At 36.4% G+C, this 25,026-nt stretch overlaps 2 protein-coding genes across 6 annotated transcripts; both read right to left on the reverse strand.

Annotated features, from left to right (window-relative positions):
• Positions 1-58: 58 nt before the first annotated feature.
• On the reverse strand, positions 59-23,964 carry LOC107827437 (double-stranded RNA-binding protein 1). Of its 5 annotated transcripts, none has more exons than XM_075244666.1 (8): positions 23,580-23,964; positions 18,304-18,539; positions 17,199-17,415; positions 16,591-16,764; positions 5,763-5,891; positions 3,394-4,716; positions 573-1,008; positions 59-479 (listed from the first exon to the last, which is right to left on the reverse strand). In XM_075244666.1, the coding sequence occupies exons 1-6, from the start codon at positions 23,932-23,934 to the stop codon at positions 4,409-4,411; spliced, it is 1,419 nt and encodes a 472-aa protein (XP_075100767.1). In that variant the 5' UTR covers positions 23,935-23,964; the 3' UTR covers positions 59-479; positions 573-1,008; positions 3,394-4,408. The 5 variants fall into 5 exon arrangements, with proteins under 5 accessions (XP_075100767.1, XP_075100770.1, XP_075100768.1 ...); XM_075244669.1 differs by adding an exon at positions 22,350-22,486 and having other exon boundaries at positions 59-1,008; positions 23,580-23,938; XM_075244667.1 differs by adding an exon at positions 22,350-22,494 and having other exon boundaries at positions 59-1,008; positions 23,580-23,895.
• On the reverse strand, positions 5,763-16,584 carry LOC107827441 (uncharacterized). Its single transcript, XM_075244670.1, has 2 exons — positions 13,144-16,584; positions 5,763-13,049 (listed from the first exon to the last, which is right to left on the reverse strand). The coding sequence occupies exons 1-2, from the start codon at positions 13,205-13,207 to the stop codon at positions 12,439-12,441; spliced, it is 675 nt and encodes a 224-aa protein (XP_075100771.1). The 5' UTR covers positions 13,208-16,584; the 3' UTR covers positions 5,763-12,438.
• Positions 23,965-25,026: the final 1,062 nt, after the last annotated feature.

Below are 25,026 nucleotides of genomic sequence, written 5' to 3' on the forward strand. Positions count from 1 at the left end.
GTGTACTGTCATTGCTATATATTTGATAGTTTCGCATAATTAAAAATACAAGGAAAGCTAGAAATAACACATTGTATTAGAGCTCAAAAGGCCTACAATTGATTAGTTTTACATTACATCCCATAAGGTGCATTGAAGTAAAACAAGCTTTAATAGTTTACATCATATTACATCATAACTTGCACCACAAAAATATTATCCAAAACACAATCATAGTATCGGCATACAACAGTTCCCAATAGAGTAGTGTTGAAGCTCAAACACCTCCAGTTTTTTCATTAGCTTTTGGTGATTTTGTCCTTAAATACTGTAGTAAAGCACTTCTATGTTGAAGTTGTCTAGTTGTGATTGCTTGTTTTCCTTTCCATTTCAGGCCTTTTACTTGGTTTATAATCAAGATCACTGGTCACTATAGCTGAACTTTCAACTGCTCCATTGTTCCTTCAACTGTCGATTACCCTATTAACAGGCCTACCTTGCTGCAAATTAAGTTTTAAAAAAACAGATATCAAACAATAGAGTTTAACCTGCAACCTCAAAACTAGCAACCAAACTGCTAATTGCCTCAATACATGTATAGCCACTTTTGCTGACAAATATTCCATGTCCCACTGCTCTTGGCCTCTTAAATGCAGTAAGAGCATCTCTGTTGCTTGCTTGAGATTGTTGCACATCTGAAACCTGAGAATGCTGGACATCTGAAACTTGAGATTATTGCACATCTAAGTTTTGTGAGTTCTGCACCATGCTGCTATTGCTTCTTCCTTTACCACCCTTAGCTTTAGCATTCTTCTTACTAGTAAATGCTTGGGAGTCAGCCTTTGATCTCTTTTTAGAGGTTGATTTTTGTGAGTGAGCCACTCCCTTCCTTCTTCAGCGCATTGACGTTTCCTTTTTTGTTTCCAGCACGTTGAATCCACGGGTTTTTTTAAAATTTGACATCTCGTTAATTTGGTATGCATAAGTTTCACATATGCCAAATCAAAACTTAGGAGTAAAATATATGCACTACAAACCAATAAATATCAGCACTCATTATGGTGATAATAAACAGAACATGCTAAAACATATAAAAACTCTGGAGTAAAATATATGCACTATAAAGCAATCAATATCAGCACTCATTATGGTAATAATAAACAAAACATACTAAAACAAAATATAGGTGTATGTCTTCACTAAGCTAAGTCCTCAACAAGAAGAATCTTCATTGTACTATCACTTCAACACTTACTTTACTTTTGTGGAGGTACATAAGGCAAGGTGCAAAACGCTGATATGAATTATCGATAAAACGTGTTAAAACAAAGTAATTTAGCAGGCATCAAAAGTTAAAACATGGATATCTTAAATAGAAGCAGAGCTAAGCAAATTTATTTTTGCCCTCATCGCTTGAAGCCGGGATGTTTGAGTAAGAGTGAAGAAACCATATTTACGACTCGAACTCGTAATACTTAATTAAGACTTGAGAGTAAAAAATTCATAATCCTCCCATCACGATCCTCCGTGTTAATTAATTGTAGTATTGTATAGCATAATTGGATAGCTCATTTCTATCTACTGGACCAACCGACTATGATTCAAATAAAATCCTATGTAACTTACATGTAACATATTACTCTTTTCAAATCTTTTTTTCAGTAATATAAACTAAACTTTTCTTTCTTTTGTCTCCTTCAATCATCAAAGCTAAAATAATTTTTCATTACTGAAAAAAATCAAATCTTTGAAAAATGGGTTCATTGATGGATGAGAGTAAAAAATAGAAAGGATGGGAGATGAGTCAAAGGAAGCAATTTTATATGTTAATGGACATCATCGAGTTTTGCCTGATGGATTAGCTCATTTAACTCTTCTTAAATATCTTAATCAATCAAACTGGGAAAATTGAACTAATGAATCACACAATACTAAAGAAATAATCTTTTGCTGCTATTTTTGCAACTGGAATTAATCCAAGAAGCACGAAGAAGTTGAAAAACTTACAATTAAATGGATAAGGATATATAAGTAGTTGAATATTTTCCGAGAAGAAAACATCCAAAAGATTCTGTAACTGTCTGAGTATTAGAACTCTGTTCTTCAGAGAAATCAGTGACTGAAAGTAAATAATCATTGCAAACCTCGATTGCGCAACTTGAGATTAACAACTCCAAGTTGATTTTTTTTTTTTTGGTGAGAAGTGTGGAAATCAGTAGGAAGAAGCTATGTAAATCCAAACGAAAACAAGAGAAAACTACGGAAGAAGAAACGCAAAGGAAAGGATAAACACAAACTTGAAGCGGCAACCTTTTCGGCTTATGTGCAAATTACCATAAAATCCTTTTCGGAGGCGCAAAAATCCAATATTAGAAGGGCATAATTGAAATTTTAAATCGAAAAAAATACCAAAATATTGTCTGTCGGCAAGCAGGGATGTCGACGAAGTGCTGTCAATTTCACCTACTTACTCGCACTTCTAATATAGTAGAAAGATAATAAACAGAAAATGCTAAAACAAATAAAAATTTTGAAGTAAAATATATGCACTACAAAGTAATTAATATCATTACTCATTATGGTAATAATAAACAAAACATACTAAAACAAAATATAAGTGTATGTCTTCACTAAGCTAAGTCCTTAACAGGAAGAATCTTCATTGTGCTATCACTTCAACACTTACTTTTCTTTTGTGGAGGTACATAAGGCAAGGTGCAAAACGCTGATATGAATTATCGATAAAACGTGTTAAAACAAAGTAATTTAGCAGGCATCAAAAGTTAAAACATGGATATCTTAAATAGAAGCAGAGCTAAGCAAATTTAGTTTTGCCCTCATCGCTTGAAGCCGGAATGTTTGAGTAAGAGTGAAGAAACCATATTTACGACTCGAACTCGTAATACTTAATTAAGACTTGAGAGTAAAAAATTCATAATCCTCCCATCACGATCCTCCGTGTTAATTAATTGTAGTATTGTATAGCATAATTGGATAGCTCATTTCTATCTACTGGACCAACCGACTATGATTCAAATAAAATCCTATGTAACTTACATGTAACATATGACTCTTTTTTTAAATTTTTTTCTCCAGTAAATATAAACTATACTTTTCTTTCTTTTGTCTCCTTCAATCATCAAAGCTAGAAAAAATCAAATTTTTGAAAAATGGGTTCATTGATGGGTGAGAGTAAAATGGAAAGGATGGGAGATGAGTCAAAGGAAGCAATTTTATATGTTAATGGACGTCATCGAATTTTGACTGATGGACTAGCTCATTTAACTGTTCTTAAATATCTTAATCAATCAAACTGGGAAAATTGAATTGATGAAGCACACAATACTAAAGAAATAATCTTTTGCTTTGCAACTGGAATTAATACAAGAAGCACAAAGAAGTTGAAAAACTTACAATTAAATGGATAAGGATATATAAGTAGTTGAATATTTTTTGAGCCAAAAGATTCTGTAACTGTCTGAGTATTAGAACTATGTTCTTCAGAGAAATCAACGACTGAAAGTAAATAATCACTGCAAACCTCAATTGCGCAACTTGAGATTAACAAATCCAAGTTGAATTAATTTTTTTTTTTGGTGAGAAGTGTGGAAATCAGTAGGAAGAAGCTATGTAAATCCAAACGAAAATCAGAGAAAACTGCGGAAGAAGAAACGCAGAGGAAAGGATAAACGCAAACTTGAAGCGGCGACCTTTTCGGCTTACGTGCAAATTACCATAAAATCCTTTTCGGAGGCGCAAAAATTCAATATTAGAAGGGCATGGATGACATTTTAAACCGAAAAATTACCAAATACTGTCTGTCGGCAAGCAGGGATGTCGACGAAGTGCTGTCAGTTTCACTACTTACTCGCACTTCTAATATAGTAGAAAAAACAAAGTTAGAAGGTACTATTTATCTGAGGCAAACTGAGATTAGCCAAATCTAGCGATCAAATACCAGATGATTGAACAAAAAAGTTAAAAATTCTCAACTTTGAAGTGACTGCCAATTGATCCAATTGTGCTCGTTTAGATCGGAACACAAGTATGACTCCGCATAATATCCAAAATTGATCTGGCAAATGTTAGATTCAAAAGCAATAATTTGAACCTCCTAGCCATAAGAGACATAGGGCTAAAGAGTGCCAGCAAAGGATATCTCAGAATTGGTTAAACTGTTTACTCTTGTGTTTTCTTGCTTCGCAAACTAACATTTTGCCCGTTTTCTAAAAAGTATTACGGCATCTAGAAATTTCTTCATAAGCATACTCAGACGAGATAGCCTAGATTAGTTTCTATATCAATTGTCCAAAGATGGTTTCTTTTACACAAATATATAGTAGTACTCCTACAAAAGAAAGCAGCATTATCTGAGTTACGCTTATCAACAAGATTCATCAAAAAGCATCACAAAAGTAAGTTTCTGCAATTAGCGATTTCGATTCAATTCTAAGCTAGCAGCAACCCATTTTTCATCGCTGCAAGGCAAAACACAAGCACCATTCGGAAGCTCCATGTTTTCATTCCGGGGGAAAATGAAAATCTTCTCGTTTGGCAAAATACTGGTCCCAGCATATGTACCAGAATCAACAGACTCCGCAATTGAATGATCAAAGACCGCTGAAGCAGAAGACTGCCCATCAGGCGAGCAGGAGGCAGCAGGACATGGATCCCTGATAACAGAATATGTTTTGGTTGCAGTTGAGCATCTGTGTCTTTTTGCATTTGTATCTATTTCTGCAGATCAGGCCAAATAATGAGTACTGGCACATAACATAACTGGAATAGACTAAATGATGCAGCTGATAAATTGGAAGAAACACAAAGTGTGCGTAGATAATATGCCTATATAACCTTGTTGTTTAAGTTGTAAAGACTAAAAGCCAGAACCAAGATGCATGGCTCCAAGACAGTAGAAAACTGAGTTGGACAAAATGCAGCTCTTTACTTCTAAAGAATTAATGTGATTACTAATTGATGTTTCCAATAAGACCAAATAGGCTGCTGCTCTATAAATGGATATTCCCTGATATTGACCTCAATTATATACAGCCTAACTAAAAGAAACCCTCATAACGACATTGTTTTGAGATATTGAGCAAAAAAGGTATTTGGCCCAAAAGATGTAGAGCCATATCACAGTTCCCAACTTGATATCATGATATGCATGTTACTGATCAAACCTATTATACATTAATTTAAAAAGGCAGCGCTTTGTTTTGTTTGCTGAAAAGTTTAGAAAAATGTTTTCCATGTCTACTTTTGCAGTGATGCATTAAGAAATTATACAGCTTCCTTAAAAGAAACAAATCATTAACAAGAATTTCAATGTCAGCGATACTCAGTTTGATTCTATCAGCAATATTAACGAAATACCATGAGGGTCCAACACAGCTTACCTGCTTTACACGAATTGAGTGAGAAAATCTCATGTCCAAATGCTTGGTTCAATTAATGAATTTGGACTTCACAGGAATTACCATATTTAAAGTTTGATAATACCATCTAAGACTTTTATCTTTCTTTATCTTGACTTCAACTACTTTCCAAGACATAACAAAACCCTCTACAGCTAAGAATGACCAAAACAAACTTGTGACAATATTTTTCCTTTCCAATACATGAAGTTACAGTGACACAGCTGGTAACGCGATACCCGTATATTTTGTTCGATAAAGAGCTTCCACAGACAAGAAAGCTATCACACCAAAACTGAAGAAAGTCAAAGTAAAAAAATCGAGTTAAATAAATGATGTCAATGGGTTTCAGATTACAGAAAGCACCTTCTTTTTGCAGATTTAGTTCTTCAATTATCAATTTGGTTTTCTGCTGAACAACTGGTTGTGGTACATCAGTAGCAGCACATCCTGAACTAGCTGGAAGGACCTTAAGAGATTCACCTAGTTGACCGTCTGTAACACAAAAAGTATGAAATTGCATACCTGACTTAGAACTTGCCAATGAACCCAACCCTTCCGAGGTTCACGGTGTTGGCTTCGGAAGAGAAACAAAAGATATTTCCTTTAAGTTACAGGAAATAAAGAACATAACGATTGAGTAAATAACCTGATAATTGAGCAGAAATATTTGGATAAATGCAGGATAATTGAATGGTGAAGTGGGAAAATGTATCCCATACAAAAATTGCATGTTTTACTTGGCTTTTAGCAAGAGAAGCAGTCCAGACTCAAGATAATCTCATTAAGAGAGGATACCAGTTGGGGTCCAGATGTCATCTATGTGAAGCTCGTGAGGAGACAGTCAACCATCTCTTTTTACACTGCAGTGTCACTATCAATTATGGAAGATATTCATCAACCTGAGGGGGATCCGATGGGTTATGCCAGGGAAAATCAAGGAAGTTCTAACTAGCTGGAAAAGAGATGGTGAACATTCCAGTCAGAAGGAGAGATGGAAGATTGTCCCTGCTTGTATATGGTAGACAATATGGAAAGAAAGGAATCAAAGATGTTTTGAGGACAACCACAGTTCTATACAAAAGTTGAAGATGAGCTGTTTAATGCTCTTTTATTTTGGTGTAAACAGGAGTACTTAGAAGAGAGTGATTGTATTTTTGATGTTTTAGACCAGTTATGAGCCTTACAGTGATTTAGTGTTTTCTTCTGGTACTCTCCTTGTAATTATGGATGGTTACACTGATTTAGTGTAGCCACCTTTATAGTCAATACAAATATGTAACCTTTTCAAAAAAAAAAAAATGTATCCAGTCTAGGATCAGCCGAAAGAAGTTCAAATAAAATGACATGTAGATTAGAAAGAAATCACCTCAGAACCATCGGATTTATATATCTTGTGGACTCTTCTAAATACTCCTGGTTACACCAAAAATATGTTACCTTTTCAAAAAAAAGAAAAAAGGTATCCAGTCTAGGATCAGCCGAAAGAAGTTCAAATAAAATGACATGTAGATTAGAAAGAAATCACCTCAGAACCATCGGATTCATATATCTTGTGGAGCGCTTTTAAAATAAAAGCAAAAAAAGTTTTAGCAACTTTCTAATGCCCCTATTTATAGGAAAGAAAGGTGAATAGCAGAAGCCATGTGTATTTCTCCTGGTAAAAACAGCCAGCACTGAGGTTATTAATATATTCATAGTCAACTTAGTATTTTACCACTTTAGTATCTCCGGATCACAAAATCTAAATGACTATGATTTTCGAACACTTGCTGATTAAACAGTATGTGGTCGTTCTCAACCAAGGATTCAGGGATTTGAAGGAACAAGACATTTTGCTTATTCTAAAAAATAAGCTTTAATTAGTAATTAAAGAAATATGTTTCTATGAGTTGTCAATCTTCTACTGTCCATTTTTATTTCCCTTGGGGATAGACGAACTGACGCGTCACATGCAAAGAGAGGCGTCATGGTGCATGTTATTTACGGATGATATTGTACTGATTGACGAGACGCGACGCAGTGTTAACGTGAGATTGGTTGAAGACAGACCTGAAGTCTAAAGGTTTCAAGTTGAGGAAGAACAAGATAGAATACTTTGAGTACAAGTTCAGTGAGGTGATTCATGAAGCGGATGTGGACGCGAGGCTTGATACTCAAGTGATCCCTGGAAGAGGAAGTTTCAAGTATCTTGGGTAAGTAATCCAAGGAAATAGAGAGATTGACGAGTATGCCGCACATCATATTGGAGTGGGATGGATGAATGAAGACTCGCATCCGGTGCTTTGTGTGATAAGAATGTCCCACTAAGACTTAAAGATAAGTTCTACAAAGAGGTAGTTAGACCAACTATGTTGTATGGGGCAGAGTGTTGGCCAGTCGAAAACTCTCATGTACAAAACATAAAGGTGACAAAAATGAGGATGTTGGGATGGATGTGCAGGCATACTAGGATAGATAAAATTAGTAATGAAGATATTCGGGATAAGATGGGTGTGACCTCAGTGGAGGAAAAGATGCGAGAAGCGAAGCTTAGATGGTTCGTGCATGTGAAGAGGAGAGACACTGATGCCCTAGTAAGGATGTGTTAGATGTTGGACGTGGTGGGTCTAAAACGAGGTGAAGTATTGGGGAGAGGTGATTAGGCAGGACATACATGGTGCTGCTTCAGCTTGCCGAGGACATGACCCTTGCTAGGAGAGTGTGGATGTCGAGAATTAGGGTACAAGGTTAGCGGGTAGTCGTGAGTTTTCCTTGTCCATACCAGTAGTATTAGTGTTAGTCTTGTACTTTCTTATTTTTAGATTTCTATTATTATTATTTGTTGTTTCTTATGCTTCGGCTTCTTACTATCTTGTTGTTATTAATGTCTGTTGCTACCGCTTCTTTTTTCATCCTTGAGCCGAGGGTCTATTGGAACTAGCCCTACCTACTCAGGGTAAAGGTAAGGTTTACGTACACACTACCCTCCCCAGACTCCACTTGTGGGATTACACTAGATTTGTTATTGTTGTTGTTGAGCAAGTGTTTTTTCTTTTTCTTTTATTTTGTTTACTTTCAAAGCTACTCTGACTCTTCCTTCTTAATAGGAGTAAGGTCTGCGTATACACTACCCTCCCTAGATCCCACTTGTGAGATTACACTAAGTTTATTGTTGTTGTTGTTGTCGTCAAAGCTAGTCCGAGTAAAAGTTAAAAAGGATGTAATTATCATCTTGCTTTAAGTTCAACAACCTTACAATACACCAAGAAATGGGTATTGACGCAAGTATTGAACGGGCACTTTCATCAAATATTGTAATATTGTGAGTAAACAGAAGCTGCGAAGTACTTTATGTCCTTGCAAACTTTCCACACAAGTGATTGAACAAACTAATCTCATTTAATGATGTAAAAGCAATATAGTATCTTGTTCACATCATCCTCAAGCAAAACGACATTATCATATTTTTTTCACGCAAATGTAGCCCAAAAAGAAGAGACACAATGCCATGGTAGCTTATGCGGATTGAACAGATCAAACTAATAATGACGAGGCAGTAATGGAGCTTTGGTGCATTTTAGCTGATAAGAAGGAAAACAACTGATATGCTTAGTATATTAGTTGTGAGAAAGCACGAGAGATAAATATATCTATTAAGTATTTACAATAGCCAGATTTATAACTATACACAATACATATTCAACTCCTATTCCATGTGGGACTAGGGTTATTAACATAACTATCTATCACTCTCACTCAAGCCGGTGCATACAAATCATACGTACCGAGCTTGTTACATATATAACTAAGGGAAAATTTCACATAAGAACAACTGGGCTACCTACTTTTCAATTTTATAGCCCGTATTTCAATTTAACACCAACTAGCCCAAGAATAATAGGCTAAGATTTAATATCAACTCTAATAGGTTCTCAAAATTACTATTTAATTTTAAAAAAAAAGATTTCTCAAGCTTTTAAGTTAATTTTTGAGTCAGTAACTGTGACTCAAATATTAGTTCAATAAACCAAATCCATTGGGTGGTGAAAATTAGATTTTTAACAAGCTTAAGTATGTGGGTTTAGATTCCAAATTTGATTTTGTGAGAAATTTGGAGTGTGTTATTCAGACTTGTTACAAATAGTCTAAGGAGGTTGTATATAAAATTTGAAGTCATTTAATAGAAATTTGAACTGGTTTTGAACAAGAATTGCAACTGAAAATCGTGGAAGAAGTTCGTCCACAGACGCTTGTATAAAAGTGTATAAAGGTGTATAATAGTGTATAAGATGTGTTTATACACTCATATACACTATTATATAAGATTATACATAATTATACAAAAAACTGACTTCGTCTTCTTTCTTGCGTCTTTTCTGAAATTTAACTCCAATCGTGTTCAAATCTACCCCAAATCACTTCAAACTTAAATTTTGAATTCCTTTTTTGATATTTTCAATCAATTGGAACAACACCCAATCCAAACAACTAACAAACTCAAAAAATCCTATATTCGAAAGCAAAGCTTTGAACGGTCTTCAATGGTGGACTTCTACTCTTCAATTTTCTTACATTGCAACCAAGTGACATAAGAGGAGAAGCAGAAAATATACGGGCCCTTGAAGCATATGTAGAAGATATTAGAAGAAGAGGGAGTGAAAGCAATGATTGTGAGAACACATATGTAACTCCATAGCTTTTAGAAGCAATGGTTGTAAGAACACAAATTTTGAATTTGCTAGTGCTTTCAAAATATGTACAATATGGGCTAGGTCGGGTAAAACTTAAAAACATGGGTCATTTTTTGTTATGGTGTGAAGTCATGTGTATTTTCTTGTAATTCTTTCTATAACCAATACGAGGACTAGTGAGAGACTTGGTGAAAATATCTGCAAGCTGATCATTCGACTTCACAAACTTTGTAGCAATATATCCTGAGAGTATCTTTTCTCTAACGAAGTGACAATCAATCTCAATGTGTTTAGTTCTCTCGTGAAACACCATATTTGATCCAATATGAGGGAAACTTGATTATCACACACAAATTCCATCTTGTTGATCTCACCAAATTTCAACTCCTTGAGCAAATGTTTGATCCAAACCAGCTCACATGTTCCCACAGTCGTTGCTCGATATTCTGCTTCTGCACTAGACCTAGCAACCACATTGTGTTTCTTGCTCTTCCAAGACACCAAACTACCTCCTACTAAAACACAACATCCAAAAGTAGAACGTCTATCAGAAGGTGATCCTGCGCCGTCAGCATTTGAGTACACAACAATTTGCCCATGGCCTCTATGTTCAAACAATAATCTTTTGCCTGGAGCTGATTTTATATATCGAAGAATGCGAACAACTGCATCCCAATAACTATCACAGAGAGAATTCATAAATTGATTCTCCACACTCACAGGAAAGGAATTGTCAAGTCTAGTTATTGTGAGGTAATTGAATTTACCCAGCCGCCTATATCTTGCAGGATTTCTAATGCATATTTTCGTGTGAGATCACAATACCTGAGCTAGATTGAGCGACCTCAATACCTAGAAAATACTTTAATCTGTCCAGATCCTTAGTCAGAAAGTGCTGAAAGAGATGTTGCTTCAACTTAGTAATATCATCTTGATCATTGCCGGTAATAACAATATCATCAACATAAACCACCAGATAAATACATAGATTTAAAGCATAATGCCGATTAAACACAGAGCGATCAACTTCACTACGAGTCATGCCAAACTCCTGAATAACTGGCTAAACCACCAAATCAGACTCGAGGAGACTACTTTAGACCATAGAGGGACCGACGCAACCGACATACAAGATCACTAGACTCCCGCTGAGCAACAAAACCAAGTGGTTGTTCCATATAAACCTCATTCTCAAGGTCACCATGAAGAAAAGCATTCTTAATGTCCAACTGATAGAGAAGCCAATGGCGAACAACAACCATGGATTAAAAAAGGCAGACTGATGTTATTTTAGCCACGTGAAGAAAGTATCACTGCAATCAAACCCAAATTTTTGAGTCAGTGTTTTGGATAGCGTGCGGCAACAAATAGTGACGAGGGCCCGCTTCACTGAGGCGAGAGGCGCGCTTGCCTTTTTGATGTGAAGCGACAATATATATATAACTAAAAACTCAATAACAATAATATATTAATAAATATATCAATTCAAAAATTAAAAACTCAACGGATAGTTATAGTAGATTCATAAACTTAAGTTTAAAAGTCTAAAACAAGCAACATCAATTCTTCTTCAAGATTTTCAAATTCTAGAACTTCAAGAATGTTAGCATTATATTGGCTATTATCTTCTTCATCCCCGGAGTCTTCATCAATTAGGGACCGGCTTGAACTTGCTACTCCCTTTCCCTTGTAATTTAAGCTTGAAGAACTCCCTCGAAGACCATAGATATTCTCCTCAACTCCAGCCGCCATTGAAACAGTACCCCAATCAAGATCATCTCCTACATACACTTGTTCATCTTCATGATTTTGGGGGGCTCCAGTTAACCATTCATTTGCCTTGTCAATGTTATCCAACAAACTTGGATCAATGGTATCGCGAGCTTCATAACGTCGCCTCAATGTTCTATTGTATTTAATATACACTAGATCATTGAGATGCGATAGCTCAAGCCTATTCCTTTTCTTAGAGTGAATCTGCGCATAAATTGTTTAGATTAATTAATAGATACTAATAATAATACAATATAGAATATATTAATATAATAAATATGCTTCTTACATGCTCAAATGCTCAAATATGCTCCAATTTCTCTTGCATCCAGATGCATTACAAGTTACGCTTAGTACTTTGATGGCAAACTTTTTCAAGTTTGGAGTTTGATGTCCAAATTGCATCCACCATTCAACTATAGAAAAATATTTTAAAAGTTAATAAGTATAAATTAAATAAATTAAATTAAAGCTATAAGGATATCTATATTAAAGTTAGTTACCCGGCGACCTTATGTCTCTGGCTCTGATGACCGCCTGTAAACCAAATAGGCCATCTGCTTGTGAGTACCTACCAAACTCCTCCCCTATTTGATCTACCATCGCTGAATCGGGGACCAACTTCTCAAGACATTGATGGTATCCAACCCACACCTCTGAATCCAAAGTGTCATATCTAGTGTTCTTGTAAAATAATGCGGGTTCAGAGGATGGCCTGCTGCATGCAAAGGTAGATGGAGTTGATTCGACCACCTGCTATCAATAATCTTAAAAACTTTCTCGTATTTCCTAACATCTCTCTCAAATGACGCTTCAATAGTCTCTTTGGCTCTATTCACAGCTTCATAAAGATAGCCCATTGGTGCTTTTCTCTCCCCATCCACCATATGAAGCACCCTAATCAAAAGACCACCAACTTTAAGAGCCTGAACGTCGTCATTCCAGAATGATGGAGAAATAAGAACTTTGGCAGTTTCTTTCCCCGCAGCTTCCTTTGCATATCTATTATCTTTCCGTTCATTTGAAAGAACTAGCTTTCTCAAGTTTTTCTTTTGCAAGTAAAAACTATGCAAAGTTAAGAAAGTCGTTGCAAATCTAGTCTTGGCCGGTCTCACCAAATTTCTTTCATTTGTGAATTTCCTCATCAAATTCAACAGCAACGGCCTCTGACTGATGTAAGAATATATCTTGACGGCCTTAGTGAAATCTGTAAAAGTAACAATAATAATTTTATAGTTGATACTTAATAGGACATAAGTATAAATAAAGTTAAAGCTTCAAAGATAACTATATTAAGTTACCTGAAGCATATGGGTTTTCCTTGAATATGTCACCAAACATCAAGTTGATACAATAGCAGCACATGGAGTCCAATAAATGTGTGGATACATAGCTTCCATCATCTTACCCGCACTAGCATTCTCACTAGCATTATCGGTAACTTGTACAATATTTTCCTTTCCAATTTTATCAATAGTCTTTCTAAACAAGCTATACATTTTGCTTTCACCATAGAAGAGTTGCTAGCATCGTAAGATTCAAGAAAAACACTCCCTCTTGGAGGGTTCACAAACACATTTATGACCATTTTTCCATTTCGTGTTGTCCATTTATCCATCATAATGGAACATCCAAACTTGTTCCATTCCACTTTATGCTCCTCAATAATTTGGTCTATCATCTTCACCTCTTTTCTAAGATGAGTTACTCTAACTTCATGATAGCTAGGAGGCATCATTCCTGGGTCATATTGTCCTACGACCTCAATGAATTTATCAAAAGTTTTGTAGTTAACACAGTTGAAAGGAAGCCCTGCATCGTACATCCATCTTGCAAAGGCACTTACGGCGCGATCCCTCAAAATCTTCTTGGCTTCTAAACCTGAACCATAATCACCTTTTCCTTTTTCTTGTTGTTTTGCCGAGAAATAAAGATTGAGAGGACCTTTTGTCACCGTACGTGCCGTGGATGACCCACTAGAACTATTTGAAGATATCTTTTGAGTTTTGGGGCACCGATGTTTCATAATTCATTTGTGTTCTTGTCACATTTTTCTTCTCAACGAATGCTTTTACTTCCTCCCTGACCTCGGACGGACAAAGAGGACATTGTACTACATTTTTAAATCCACCTATCAAATGTTGCTTGTGACAAGTTATTCTACCATGATATGTTTTTTCACAAAACACACATTTAATTGCGGATCTTGACGAGCCTTGTATAGCATAATTCCAAGCTATCATTTCGTTTATTACTATCGAATGACGCCATTTCAATGTTGTTTTATAGAAAAAAATTATCAAGTCAATATGCAATTAATTTTACTCTATAAGACTATAAGAATATAATTGAAAAAACAGAGCGAACAAAACAAAGCCTAAAAAGAAAGAGCTACTGCTTCTGCTGCTGGTCGAAAAACAGAGCCAAAAAGAATAAGAGAAGAAGAAAGAGGAAGGGAAGAAAGAAAGAGCTACTGCCTCTGCTGCTAGTCGAAAACAGAGCAAAAAAAAAGACAAGAAGAAAAATGAAGAAAGAGCCGATCACTGAAGAAGAAAAAGAAAAAAGAAGAAGATAACAGTGGTGAAGTCGAACTGTCGAAGAAAAAAAAGACAACTGAAATAGACAGCAGTGGTGAAGTCGAACTGTCGAAGAAAAAAAAGACAACTGAAATAGACAGCAGTGGTGAAGTCGAACTGTCGAAAAAAAAGACAGCTGAAATAGAAGAAGAAGAAGAAGAAAGGAGAAGAAGAAGAAAAGAAAAGAAAGTAACATGCCTGGGTTACTGTGCTGATGGCTGACGATAGAAGAAGAAGAAGAAATGAAGCCCTAATTTCTCTGCTGCTGAGAAATGGTCGTTGCTCGGTCTCTGAAGGAGAAGAAGTGAAATCCAAGCCCTAATTTTGTATTTTAATCTAAATCGCTGCCTTTTCTTCCTTTTTTTTCCAAATAGTGTCGCTTCACACCTTCTCTCGCTACACAGGCAAAGGCGCGCACCATTTCTGAATCGCAACACGACACAGCAAAAAAGCGCTAATGCCTCGCGTCGCTTTACTACACGCTATTAGCGACGTCGCGCTCGCTACTTAAAACACTGATCTAGGTATACCTTTTGGCAACAAGACGAGCTTTAAGTCGATCAACCTGTCCATCTGGACCAACTTTGACTGCACACACCCAACAACTAATGGTAGATTTACGTGACGGAGGAGGAACAAGCTCCCAAGTACTACTCGTATATAAAGCAGACATCTCGCCAATCATAGTTTGTCGCCATCCTCGATGAAACAGTGTTTCACCTGTAACTTTAAGGATGGAAACAGGGAACAAAGATGACACAAACGCATAACGAGGTGATGACAGACGATGGCAACGTAAACCGACATAATGGGGATTAAGATTAAGTGTGAACCGTATACCTTTCTGAAGTGCAATCGGTTGACTAGAAGGAGACAAGTACACAGTAGGAGCAAGGTCAGGTGCAGGACGTGAACTAGCTGGGCCTGATGCAGGGCGCGGACGACAATGATAAGTCAGGAGCGGTGGAGTCGTAGAAGGTTGAACTGGACTAGGTGATCGAACTGGCGCTATAGGTGGAGGAGCTGGAATTGGAGTTGTAGGTGGTGAGTGGGAGTTGTAGACGAAGATCAATGGGAGATAGTGACTGAATCTCCCAAAGATGGAACTGGTGGCACCTCAGAAATATCTAAGTGATTACCTGGACCTATGAAATATGATTGGGTTTCAAAGAAGGTAACATCAGCAGACATTAGGTACCGCTGAGGTCAGGTTTATAGCATCGATATCCTTTTGCGTCCTCGAGTAACCCAGAAATACACAATTAAAAGCACGAGGAGCTAACTTATCTTTTTCTATAGTAAGGTTATGAACAAAACACGTTCTTCCAAAGAAACAGGGTTGAAGAGAGAACTAGGGAAACAAGACAGAGAATGAAACTTGATTCTGGATAGCTGGGGATGACATACGATTAATAAGATAACAAGATGTAAGAACTGCAGCCTACAAAAACGCAATGGAATATGAGATTGTATGAGTAGGGTCAAGCAGTTTCTATGTTCTTTTTTACAGCTACCCCATTTTGTTGAGATGTGTATGGATAATATGTTTGATGAAAAATCCCACGAAAGTTCATAAACTATTGAAATAGGGAAGACAAATACTCTAGGGCATTATCACAACGAAATATGCAGATAGAAACCCCAAATTAATTTTGAATTTCAATGTGGAAGGGCTGGAAAAGAAAATAATTCGAATCGATTTTTCACCAAAATATCCAAGTGCACCTCGAATAATCATCAATGAAACTGACAAAGTAGCGAAATCCCAAGGTAGAATTGGCCCGATAGGAACCCAAACATTTGAATCAACTAAAGTGAAAGGTGACTATGCTCGATTATCAGGACGCCGAAGGAAATGGGAGTGAGTATGCTTACCGAGCTGACATGACTCACACTCTAGAGTGGACAAGTGAGATAAACCAGGAACAGGCAACCACCCCATTTACAGGTTTTGTTTCCCGTATTTACCAACCATCAATAATCAGACCATTTATACATGCCCAAAGGTTCAAAAAGGGTCCTGTGTGACTTTTTACAGAAAATAGGAGACACCACTTTCTCCACTTTCTCCATAAATAGTAGACTCCACTTTCTACTAGTTGGTTCTCATGGCCTTTATTTTCATTTTCTTTTCACGGGGAGAGGGGCATGCTAATAAATCATGAATGCTACCTTTATTAACAGACACGTCAGTATGCCTCCTATTACAAGCCTTGTTTTCAACTTCATTTGCCCTGATTGCGTGCTTTGCACTATCTTTGATAGTTGACTGCGAGCTAGAAGATGCAACCCCCCCTAAGATACTCTTCAAATTACCATCAAGGAGATCAATTTGACTACCCTTACCTGAAAGGAGATGGCAATGTTATTCCATCAGATATTGAACATTCATATTCACAACAGAACAACAGGAAGCTGCAAGTCTTTAAAACCTATAAGATGCTGGAAATATTGCTAGGTCTAAACAAAATATTTCAGTCACAAATAAATCTTAATATCTCCACTCGCGTAAAGCATCCTTTCATAGGTGCAAATGTAGGTTCTTGAAAACCAGCTGTAACGAAACTCCAACTTGATTGGTGTGCATAGTTTTCCTAGTTTATAAATTTCTGTGGTTCGGAACACCATGTCCTCCTGCTTAGTTTTATATTGTCTTTAAGAAGATCATGTTTCCTCATCAGAAATAAAATTCCATGTGATTCTTCCTTGCCCCACAAAAAGAAAATCATTGATTGTCAAGAAAACTAGCAATTGTGATACTGAGTGTATATCTTCCTTACGTTTCACAAGGGCATTGTAAGCAACCTTTGCAGCATTCATCTCTGCTTGCTTCTTGGTTTTAGCTTCTTGGCCTTCAAATGTCCCACCTCCAACTTCCACCGTTGAGCTGAATGTTGGTGCATGAGGTGGGCCAGCTCTGGCTGTATCATAAACTGGAAAAAGTAAACCCTCTTTTTGAGCCAGTTCTTGCAAAAGTGTCTTGTATAAACCTTCATCCTGATGTATTCAAAAAATAAATATATAAATACATAGAAGAACTAAGAAATGTAGTGCACGAATGATCTCCCAGCACAAAGTAAAACAAAGACTGTTTAAATTAGAGGTGTTAATTGGGCCGGGCTGACCCGCTACAACCCGGTTCAACCCGGGTCAGCCCGGTCCAGCCCGTTACTGTGCATATGTGTGCGGGTTGGGACGGGTTGGACAGGGGGCGGGCTAGTAACGTTAAGTTTCCGCCAAACGGGTACCCGAACCCGCCACAACCCGTTAATCCCTTAACGGATTCTTAACGGGCCGCAGCCCGCGACAGCCCGCAAAACCGCCTAATTTTTTTATTTTGTATTTTAAATTAAATCTGACCGTTAAAAGAAAAATATAAGATAGTTAAAAATAATAATAATAAAAAAAATGAAAGCCCGACCCGCCCGAACCCGCTAGGCCCGAACCCGTACGGGCCCTATAGAACCCGAAAAATCCCAACCCGCCACCAGCCCGTTAACTTCATCCCATAGAAGAACTAAGAAATGTAGTGCACGAATGATCTCCCAGCACAAAGTAAAACAAAGACTGTTTAAATACTCCCCCCCCTCCCTTCCCATTTTACTTGATGGTGTTTTAATGGACACGGAGTTTAATGTGCTAAGTTGACTTACACGTCATATTAGTAATAGAAGAACATATTAAAATAATGGTTGAAAAACCAATTTGATAAGAGAAAATACTACCCCGTGAAATTAGCCGAAGTGCGCACAAGCTGGTCCGGACACCACGATTATTAAAAAAAGAATTTGAATGTTGAAGTTTTGAAAGTTGCACAGAAATAGAATGGATCAAATATTTCGCACCAAAGAGCAAAGAGTGTTACATTAACTGGAAGAGACTAACCTCCTGAATGTCATTCAGCGCTAATGACTCAAAAGCAACTTTTGCAGCTGCATGTTCAGCTTCCTTCAATGTAGAGAAGAACTCCTGAGTTTCATAAGTTTTTCCATCAATAGTCACTTTTGACCTAAACCGATGGGCGTGCGGAGGGCCATCAAGTTCAGAAGAATACACGGGTAAAGTGAGATTTTGCTTTTGGGCATACTGTTGTAATCGATTCTTGTATAGATGAAGCATCCCTGCAACATGGATGAAGTTGTAAGAGTTAGAAACTTGACATAAAAGTATGAGAAATATCTAAAGTCAGTCAGATGAACTTAAAGGCATTCGCACATTCTTGAAGAGTTGTTCAGAAATGAGGCATCCAGAAATATGAAATATGAAATTCTTCAACAATATCTCACAAAGCTTCCAAGCAAATATATTACTGTTTAGCTACGATAAGATCAAAACATTATCCGTCTTCTTCAGCAACTTTCTCTTATGAATTTGAAGCTCTGTAGAGATTCACGGAATTCAATCACTGGTAAATTCCCTCACATGCCAACTCTCATTTTGATAAGAAGATGAATTATAAATATGCGAGCAATGAGTAATCAAGTACAGCAAGAAGAACAAAATATTTTTAAAAGCACAATGGAAGGAAGGAACATCTGAAAGAAATTGCTAAGAGATATCATTTAAGATCCACTAAAGCCACCATATAAAATTAATGTGCTCACAAGATAGAGATACCAAGAACACTATTGCACTGGACCATCAACTGCATGCTGATATAGATTGAAAAAGTTACATTGGTCCAGTTGACGGATAGGTTGAACCTTCTACTTATCCAGAATTAGAAGTAAGCGACATTCCCAAAAATTTCCTTTCCAGGTTTAGGCTGTATATGTCAAATCTCAACTGCTTACACATGCTTTCTTCCAGGTACTGATGAAGTAATAACTCATAAAATCCAGAAGGAAAAAGATCCATTTACCAGGTGTTCCAATTTGCTGAATGGACTTATGCTTTCACCCATAACTGTAGGTTTATCGCTCTTCTTGTCAGAGTGATTTACCTCAGTTTTAAGTGGCATGTATTCAGTTTGAAGCTTTTAAAGGATTAGGTAGAATATTGTACAATTGCCACAGCAACAACAACAACATACCCAGCATTATCCCACACCGTGGGATCTGGGGAGGGTAGTGTGTACGCAGACTTTACCCCTAGCTTGTGAGGATAGAGAGGCTGTTTCCAATAGACCCTCGACTCAGGAAAGCATAAGCACCAGATTAATAAAAATATAGACAAGAAGGGACAGTACCAAAAAGCCATACAAAAGTAGAATAAAAACAACAAGATAGTAAGGACAATTGCCACAGCAGTAATACAAAAAACCAACACGAAACAGAGCTAAAAGAAGAGAAAATAGTGAGAAAGATGCAACTCAGCAGGGCAAATAATCATCGACTTCTATGCCGCAGAACATAACCTTAGAACCAATACAGCCTCCAAAAACCTCAAGTATACTAGTATCAAAGTATGGTTGAGAAGCATGAAATCTACTGTTTCTTTAATGGCCTTGTTCCTTTTTTCAAGTTCCTGATAGTAGCTCAGCGTTTAAATGCAATATGTGCAAAACATATAGAGAATAAATACACCATTAATAAGCAACATAATCACACAAATAAAATAAATTGCTTAACCAGTAATTACTGGTCCTTAGTCATATACAACAAATCCCATCCAGAACTATCAACTATAACATCAAGCAATGAACATAATTAGCATTGCATTTAACTTTAGAGGGTTAGCCGGAGAGGAAGCCGGACCATTTCATCACATCTTCAATGCACTGGAACCAACTTTGACCTCATCATTTTCACTGTGGTACATTCACATTTAACTCTTTTATTGTTATTATTATTCCCTTTTGACAAAGCATTCACAGTTACTCTTGTCGTTATCATTTACCCTTTTGACAAATATTTAAAACTTTTGTCATGAAAACATAGACTTTTTGTTTCTTCATAGCTTTTCCAAAGAAGCCAAATAGATTGCAATCAAAAGTTATTCACCAAATTGTAGAAATTCATATGATTTTTACATTTCATTCGCTTACTATATCAGGAGAAAAAAGCTGATTATGAACGGGGGGATCGAGATGAAATTACATGAATGAGAAAAAACATCTTAGATAAAAATAGGGCACCATGACTGACCATTTAGAAAACAGACGAACTGCTCGTGAAGTTTTACATGATCAAAACACTTGCTCACTAAGATGGACAGAGACATTGGCTTAATAAATGTGGAATAAAGGAAATTGCAAGCTGAACTGAATGGAAACAATTGTACAAAAAATGTGGAAAAATGAAAACAAGGAGAGGGTTTGAATCTGGGTTTGAGAAGGAATTTTTTTTAACAGGAAGAAAGAGTGGCTTCCTGATGGAAAACAATTGGAAGTCTGAGGTTGTTGCCTGACAAAGAAGATCCTCTGTCATGGAAAGGGGACTGCTTTTTTTTTTTTTTACCAACGCACAAAGAAAGTATTTTGTTGCGAATGAACAAGATATTGAGGAATTATCCATACGTAAAATCAGAATTATTGATACGGGCATCTTGTGTTCCAATAGAAGCAGAAGTGATGTGGATTATTCAAGAATCGAATTTCCTTCAGATTGAGCCGACATTCGTTACGGTTGTCATTCAATTGAAAGCATCTCTCTACAGAACCGTACATGAGATTTTCACCTCATACAGCTCCTCCCGTATGTGCATAATGAGAATAATACATAGAATCAAAAAAGAATCAACGATGAAAATATTCTCATTATGAACTCAGCAGGGCTAGTGTAAGGGTGGTTCTAGTTATAGTCCCGAAACAATTCGTGTATACATTTTACAGAAACGTGAAATCAAAGTAGGCGATAAAGTAGCTGGAAGACACAGAAATAAAGGTATCATTTCCAAAATTTTGCCTAGACAAGATACGCCTTATTTACAAAATGGACAAGAAGTGCAAAGTTCACTACAAAATGCTACAACATTCTGCCAAAAGGACCAAATGCAAAAGAAAATAGGCCTTGGAAGGCAGTATGAACACTAGAGCCGTATCCAGAGTTGCAGTTTTTGGTTAGATTGCTATTAGTATTGCCTGCCCAAAAGAAATTGAAAGCTGAACTGAATGTGGAATAAAAGAAATTGCAAGCGAACTGAATAGAAACAATTGCACAAAAAATGTGGAAAATGAAAACAAGGAGAGGGTTTGAATCTGGGTTTGAGAAGGAAATTTATTTTACCGAGGCGCAGAAAGAGTGGCTTCCTGATGGAAACAATTGGACGTCTAAGGTTGCTGCCAGACAATTAAGATCCTCTGTCATGGAAAGGGGACAAGAAGTGCAGTTCACTATAAACTCCTACAATATTCTGTCAAAAGGACTAAATGCAGAAGAGAATAGGCCTTGTAAGGCAATATGAAGACCAGCTAGAGCTGCAGTTTTGGTTGAATTGCTATTAGTGTTGCCTGCCTAACACAAGACAACCTACAAAGTAGAGGATATAACATTTAGCAAAGAGGCTATTTATGTAATTACAAGCTGAATCGCGGGAACACTTGTTATTGCAATGTAGATATTCATGGGAAGAATGGCCCATGTTCTTGAATATATTTTGGGGTGAAATGGGTGGCCCCTTTATAAATAGCAGATGCAGCAAGAAGCTGGAGTGATCAGTAGATCAGAAGGGAGCTCAAATGCATCTGGAAGACAGTGCCTCTATGCATTTTTCTATAATTTGGAAGGAGAGGAACTATAGGTGTTTTGAAAATCAAATATTCATCCCTACCATGTACACAATTTAGTGTTTTGCAGTCTCTATAATCTTGCTGTAATATGAGAGATACTTAAGGTGTAAATGCTTTTGTGGGCATTCTAAACTCCATACAGATTTGAGGGTCTAGAAATGCTTGTTTCTATACATATTAGCACATTCTTGGTGCCTAGCAATAAAATCCACATTCTATCCAAAAAAAATGAATGAAAACGAGGTGAATGTTTTATTCTAACCTTTCGAGGTATTAGCGTCCCTACCAGCCAATGGAGTTCCATTGACACGAGAAGGTTGTCCAACGTTATTCTGTCTTTGCTGGAAAATATCCATATTTGGAGGTCTAACATCCACCTTCTGCTTGATGTTGAAGCGCCTGCCCAACTAAGTAAAATGTAACAAATTAACAATATCAAGGCAATTTTCCAAATACCGCATAAGTATTCCCATTAAATGAAAACGAATATTTTTTCTTGTGTGGTTCTTTTTTTCAGTTGACTAACTTGATCATCAAAGATAGAGACACAGCACAAGCTTTGGCTTAAACAGTTAGACAAGCAGCAAAAATAACAATAGTAAAATTATATTCTTATTCAGTTAATTCAATTTACTAATTGGTAAAACAAAAAAATATTTTCAAAACATGAAAAGAACTTGGATATTTGTCCCCATGTTCTAACAAAGTAATGTAACCAGGAGGTCAAGGGTTCATGCTGTTGAAACAACCTCCGGAAGAAATGCAAGGTCGGGCTGCATACAATAGACCCGACGTGGTTTGACCCTTCCTGCGCATAGCTGAGGCTTACTGCACTAGGTTGTCTGTTCCTTTTTAAAAAAAAAAAGGAAAGTACCAAACCAGTTAGGTAAACAACTCCTCCCTCAGACATTGTTCCCGATTACCTTTTAGTGATCAAAACTTGACCATATTCCGAAAACTTAGACATGAATAAATTCCTCAATGCATAAGTAATTGTCAACTCTTTAACTTAAGCATTCCCAAATAAAATGAGACGTCTACATTGGGAAATAAAAAGTACTCCCTTTGTTCCCATTTTATAAGACACGTTTTCTTTTTTAATCTGTCTCAGGAGAAATGAGACCTATGTAAATTTAAAAATAATACAACTTTAAACTTCTCAGTTTACCCTTACTGTCAGATGAGTTATGGCCACATAGATGTATATGGATTATTGTAGACCACTCTGCTTAATCAAATACCACCACATAAACTTGGACGGAGGGAGTCGTAACCTTATCGTAAAAGTACGACACCAAAGCACAACGTACGGCAACTACAGCATGAAGTACAACAGCAAAAACAGCACCCATAACCATAACCTTATACTATCAGAGAACTTCAAAACCCAAGAAGAACAATCAAAACTGGTCGCAAATTAATTACTTACATAAAAAATGACTAAATATACACTTTAAATTCCATATAATAGCCCAATCAGTTAGGAACTAACCAGAAGAAGAGGAGATTGGTAGTGCAGCAGCAGGTGAAGGTGAAGGAATGTTGTGATGTGAGATGGCCTGGGCGGATTTGGGGGAAGTGAAATGGTCAAAGGCGATATGGGCAGCAAGATTTTGGGCTTCTTTGGAGGATCGGCAATGGTCCTTGGGTGACGCAAAGGAGAATCCATTGACGGTAACAGTGGCTGTGAAACGAGGATTGTGATCAGGTCCCTCTTTCTCTGTCCCGTACTCTGGCAAATTCCACCCGTACTGGTGGCAAAGCTCTTGTAGCTTCGTTTTGAACATTCTTTGCGTCTTGAGGGAGTAGGGGCAAGGAGTGATGGGAGGTTCCGTGGAGTTGTACATATATTTCTTTCTTTTTGGAGTAGGGGCATAATAAATGACCATTAAAATGCGAATGGGAAACGGTGATTTATTTTTTATACTCTTCAAATAATCACATTAATGGGAGAAATCAGCAAGTGATTTTTCCAAAAGTGATTAAAAAGCAGTTTATTTTTGGCTAATTAATTTAAAAATTATTTTTGGACAACAATTTATGTTTGCTCAAACTTTTCAAAAAATACTTTTAAGTATCAAATTATGAATAAGTACACGAAGAGATTTGCTTAATAGTTAATGTTATATAAATAGATAAATAATTACAAATATTTATTATTAAAGATAATAATTAAGCTTTTTATTTATTTAAGTAAAATATAAAAATAAAGTTAAAAAATATTTTATTCTTTCAAGATAATTTAAATATATCAAAAAATCATCTAATAAATACGAAAGCTCACCCAAAAGTCATTATATATTACTTAATAGTTTAAACCAAGTAAGGTAATTTTGGTATATATAATATTTTGCTAAGGGAATTTTGAGTAGGAAGAAAAGTCAAAATTGGTTGTACTTCTGCTTCCGGAAGAAGTTACTTTTTTATGCTTCTTAAAAACTATTTCTGCTTCTAGCCAAAAGATTTTTTTTTCCCAAAAAAACTTGGTCAAACACCTCAATTTGAAAAGAAAAAAGAAAGCACTTTTTTTTGAAGAAAAAAAAAGGAGCATTTTTGACTAGCGCAAAAGCTTGGCCGAATAGGCTATAAGTTGCATCCCTTTTAAATAATTTAATGAACTAGTAATACTTAGGACTTATTTCTCAATCCCACATATTTTTGGACTAAAATTGTTATTTTATCCGTTCTACTTTAGGTAAAGGTCATGATCGGACATAATTCAACAAAAAAAGGACTTTCAATATTTATGGTCTAAAATACGTTATAGACATTTATGAGGATCATGTAGATATGGAATCATATATGTAAGGATAAATAAAATATTTAAATTTAAATTATTTATAGTATAGAAAGATGTCATTTTTCACCCATGTGTGCGGGTAAAATCGGGGATAAAGTTACCCTTGATTTTTTCGGAAAGAAACGAGAGGGAGGCACGA

This window comes from Nicotiana tabacum, chromosome 22 (assembly GCF_000715075.1).
Source record: "Nicotiana tabacum cultivar K326 chromosome 22, ASM71507v2, whole genome shotgun sequence".
NCBI lineage: Eukaryota > Viridiplantae > Streptophyta > Magnoliopsida > Solanales > Solanaceae > Nicotiana > Nicotiana tabacum.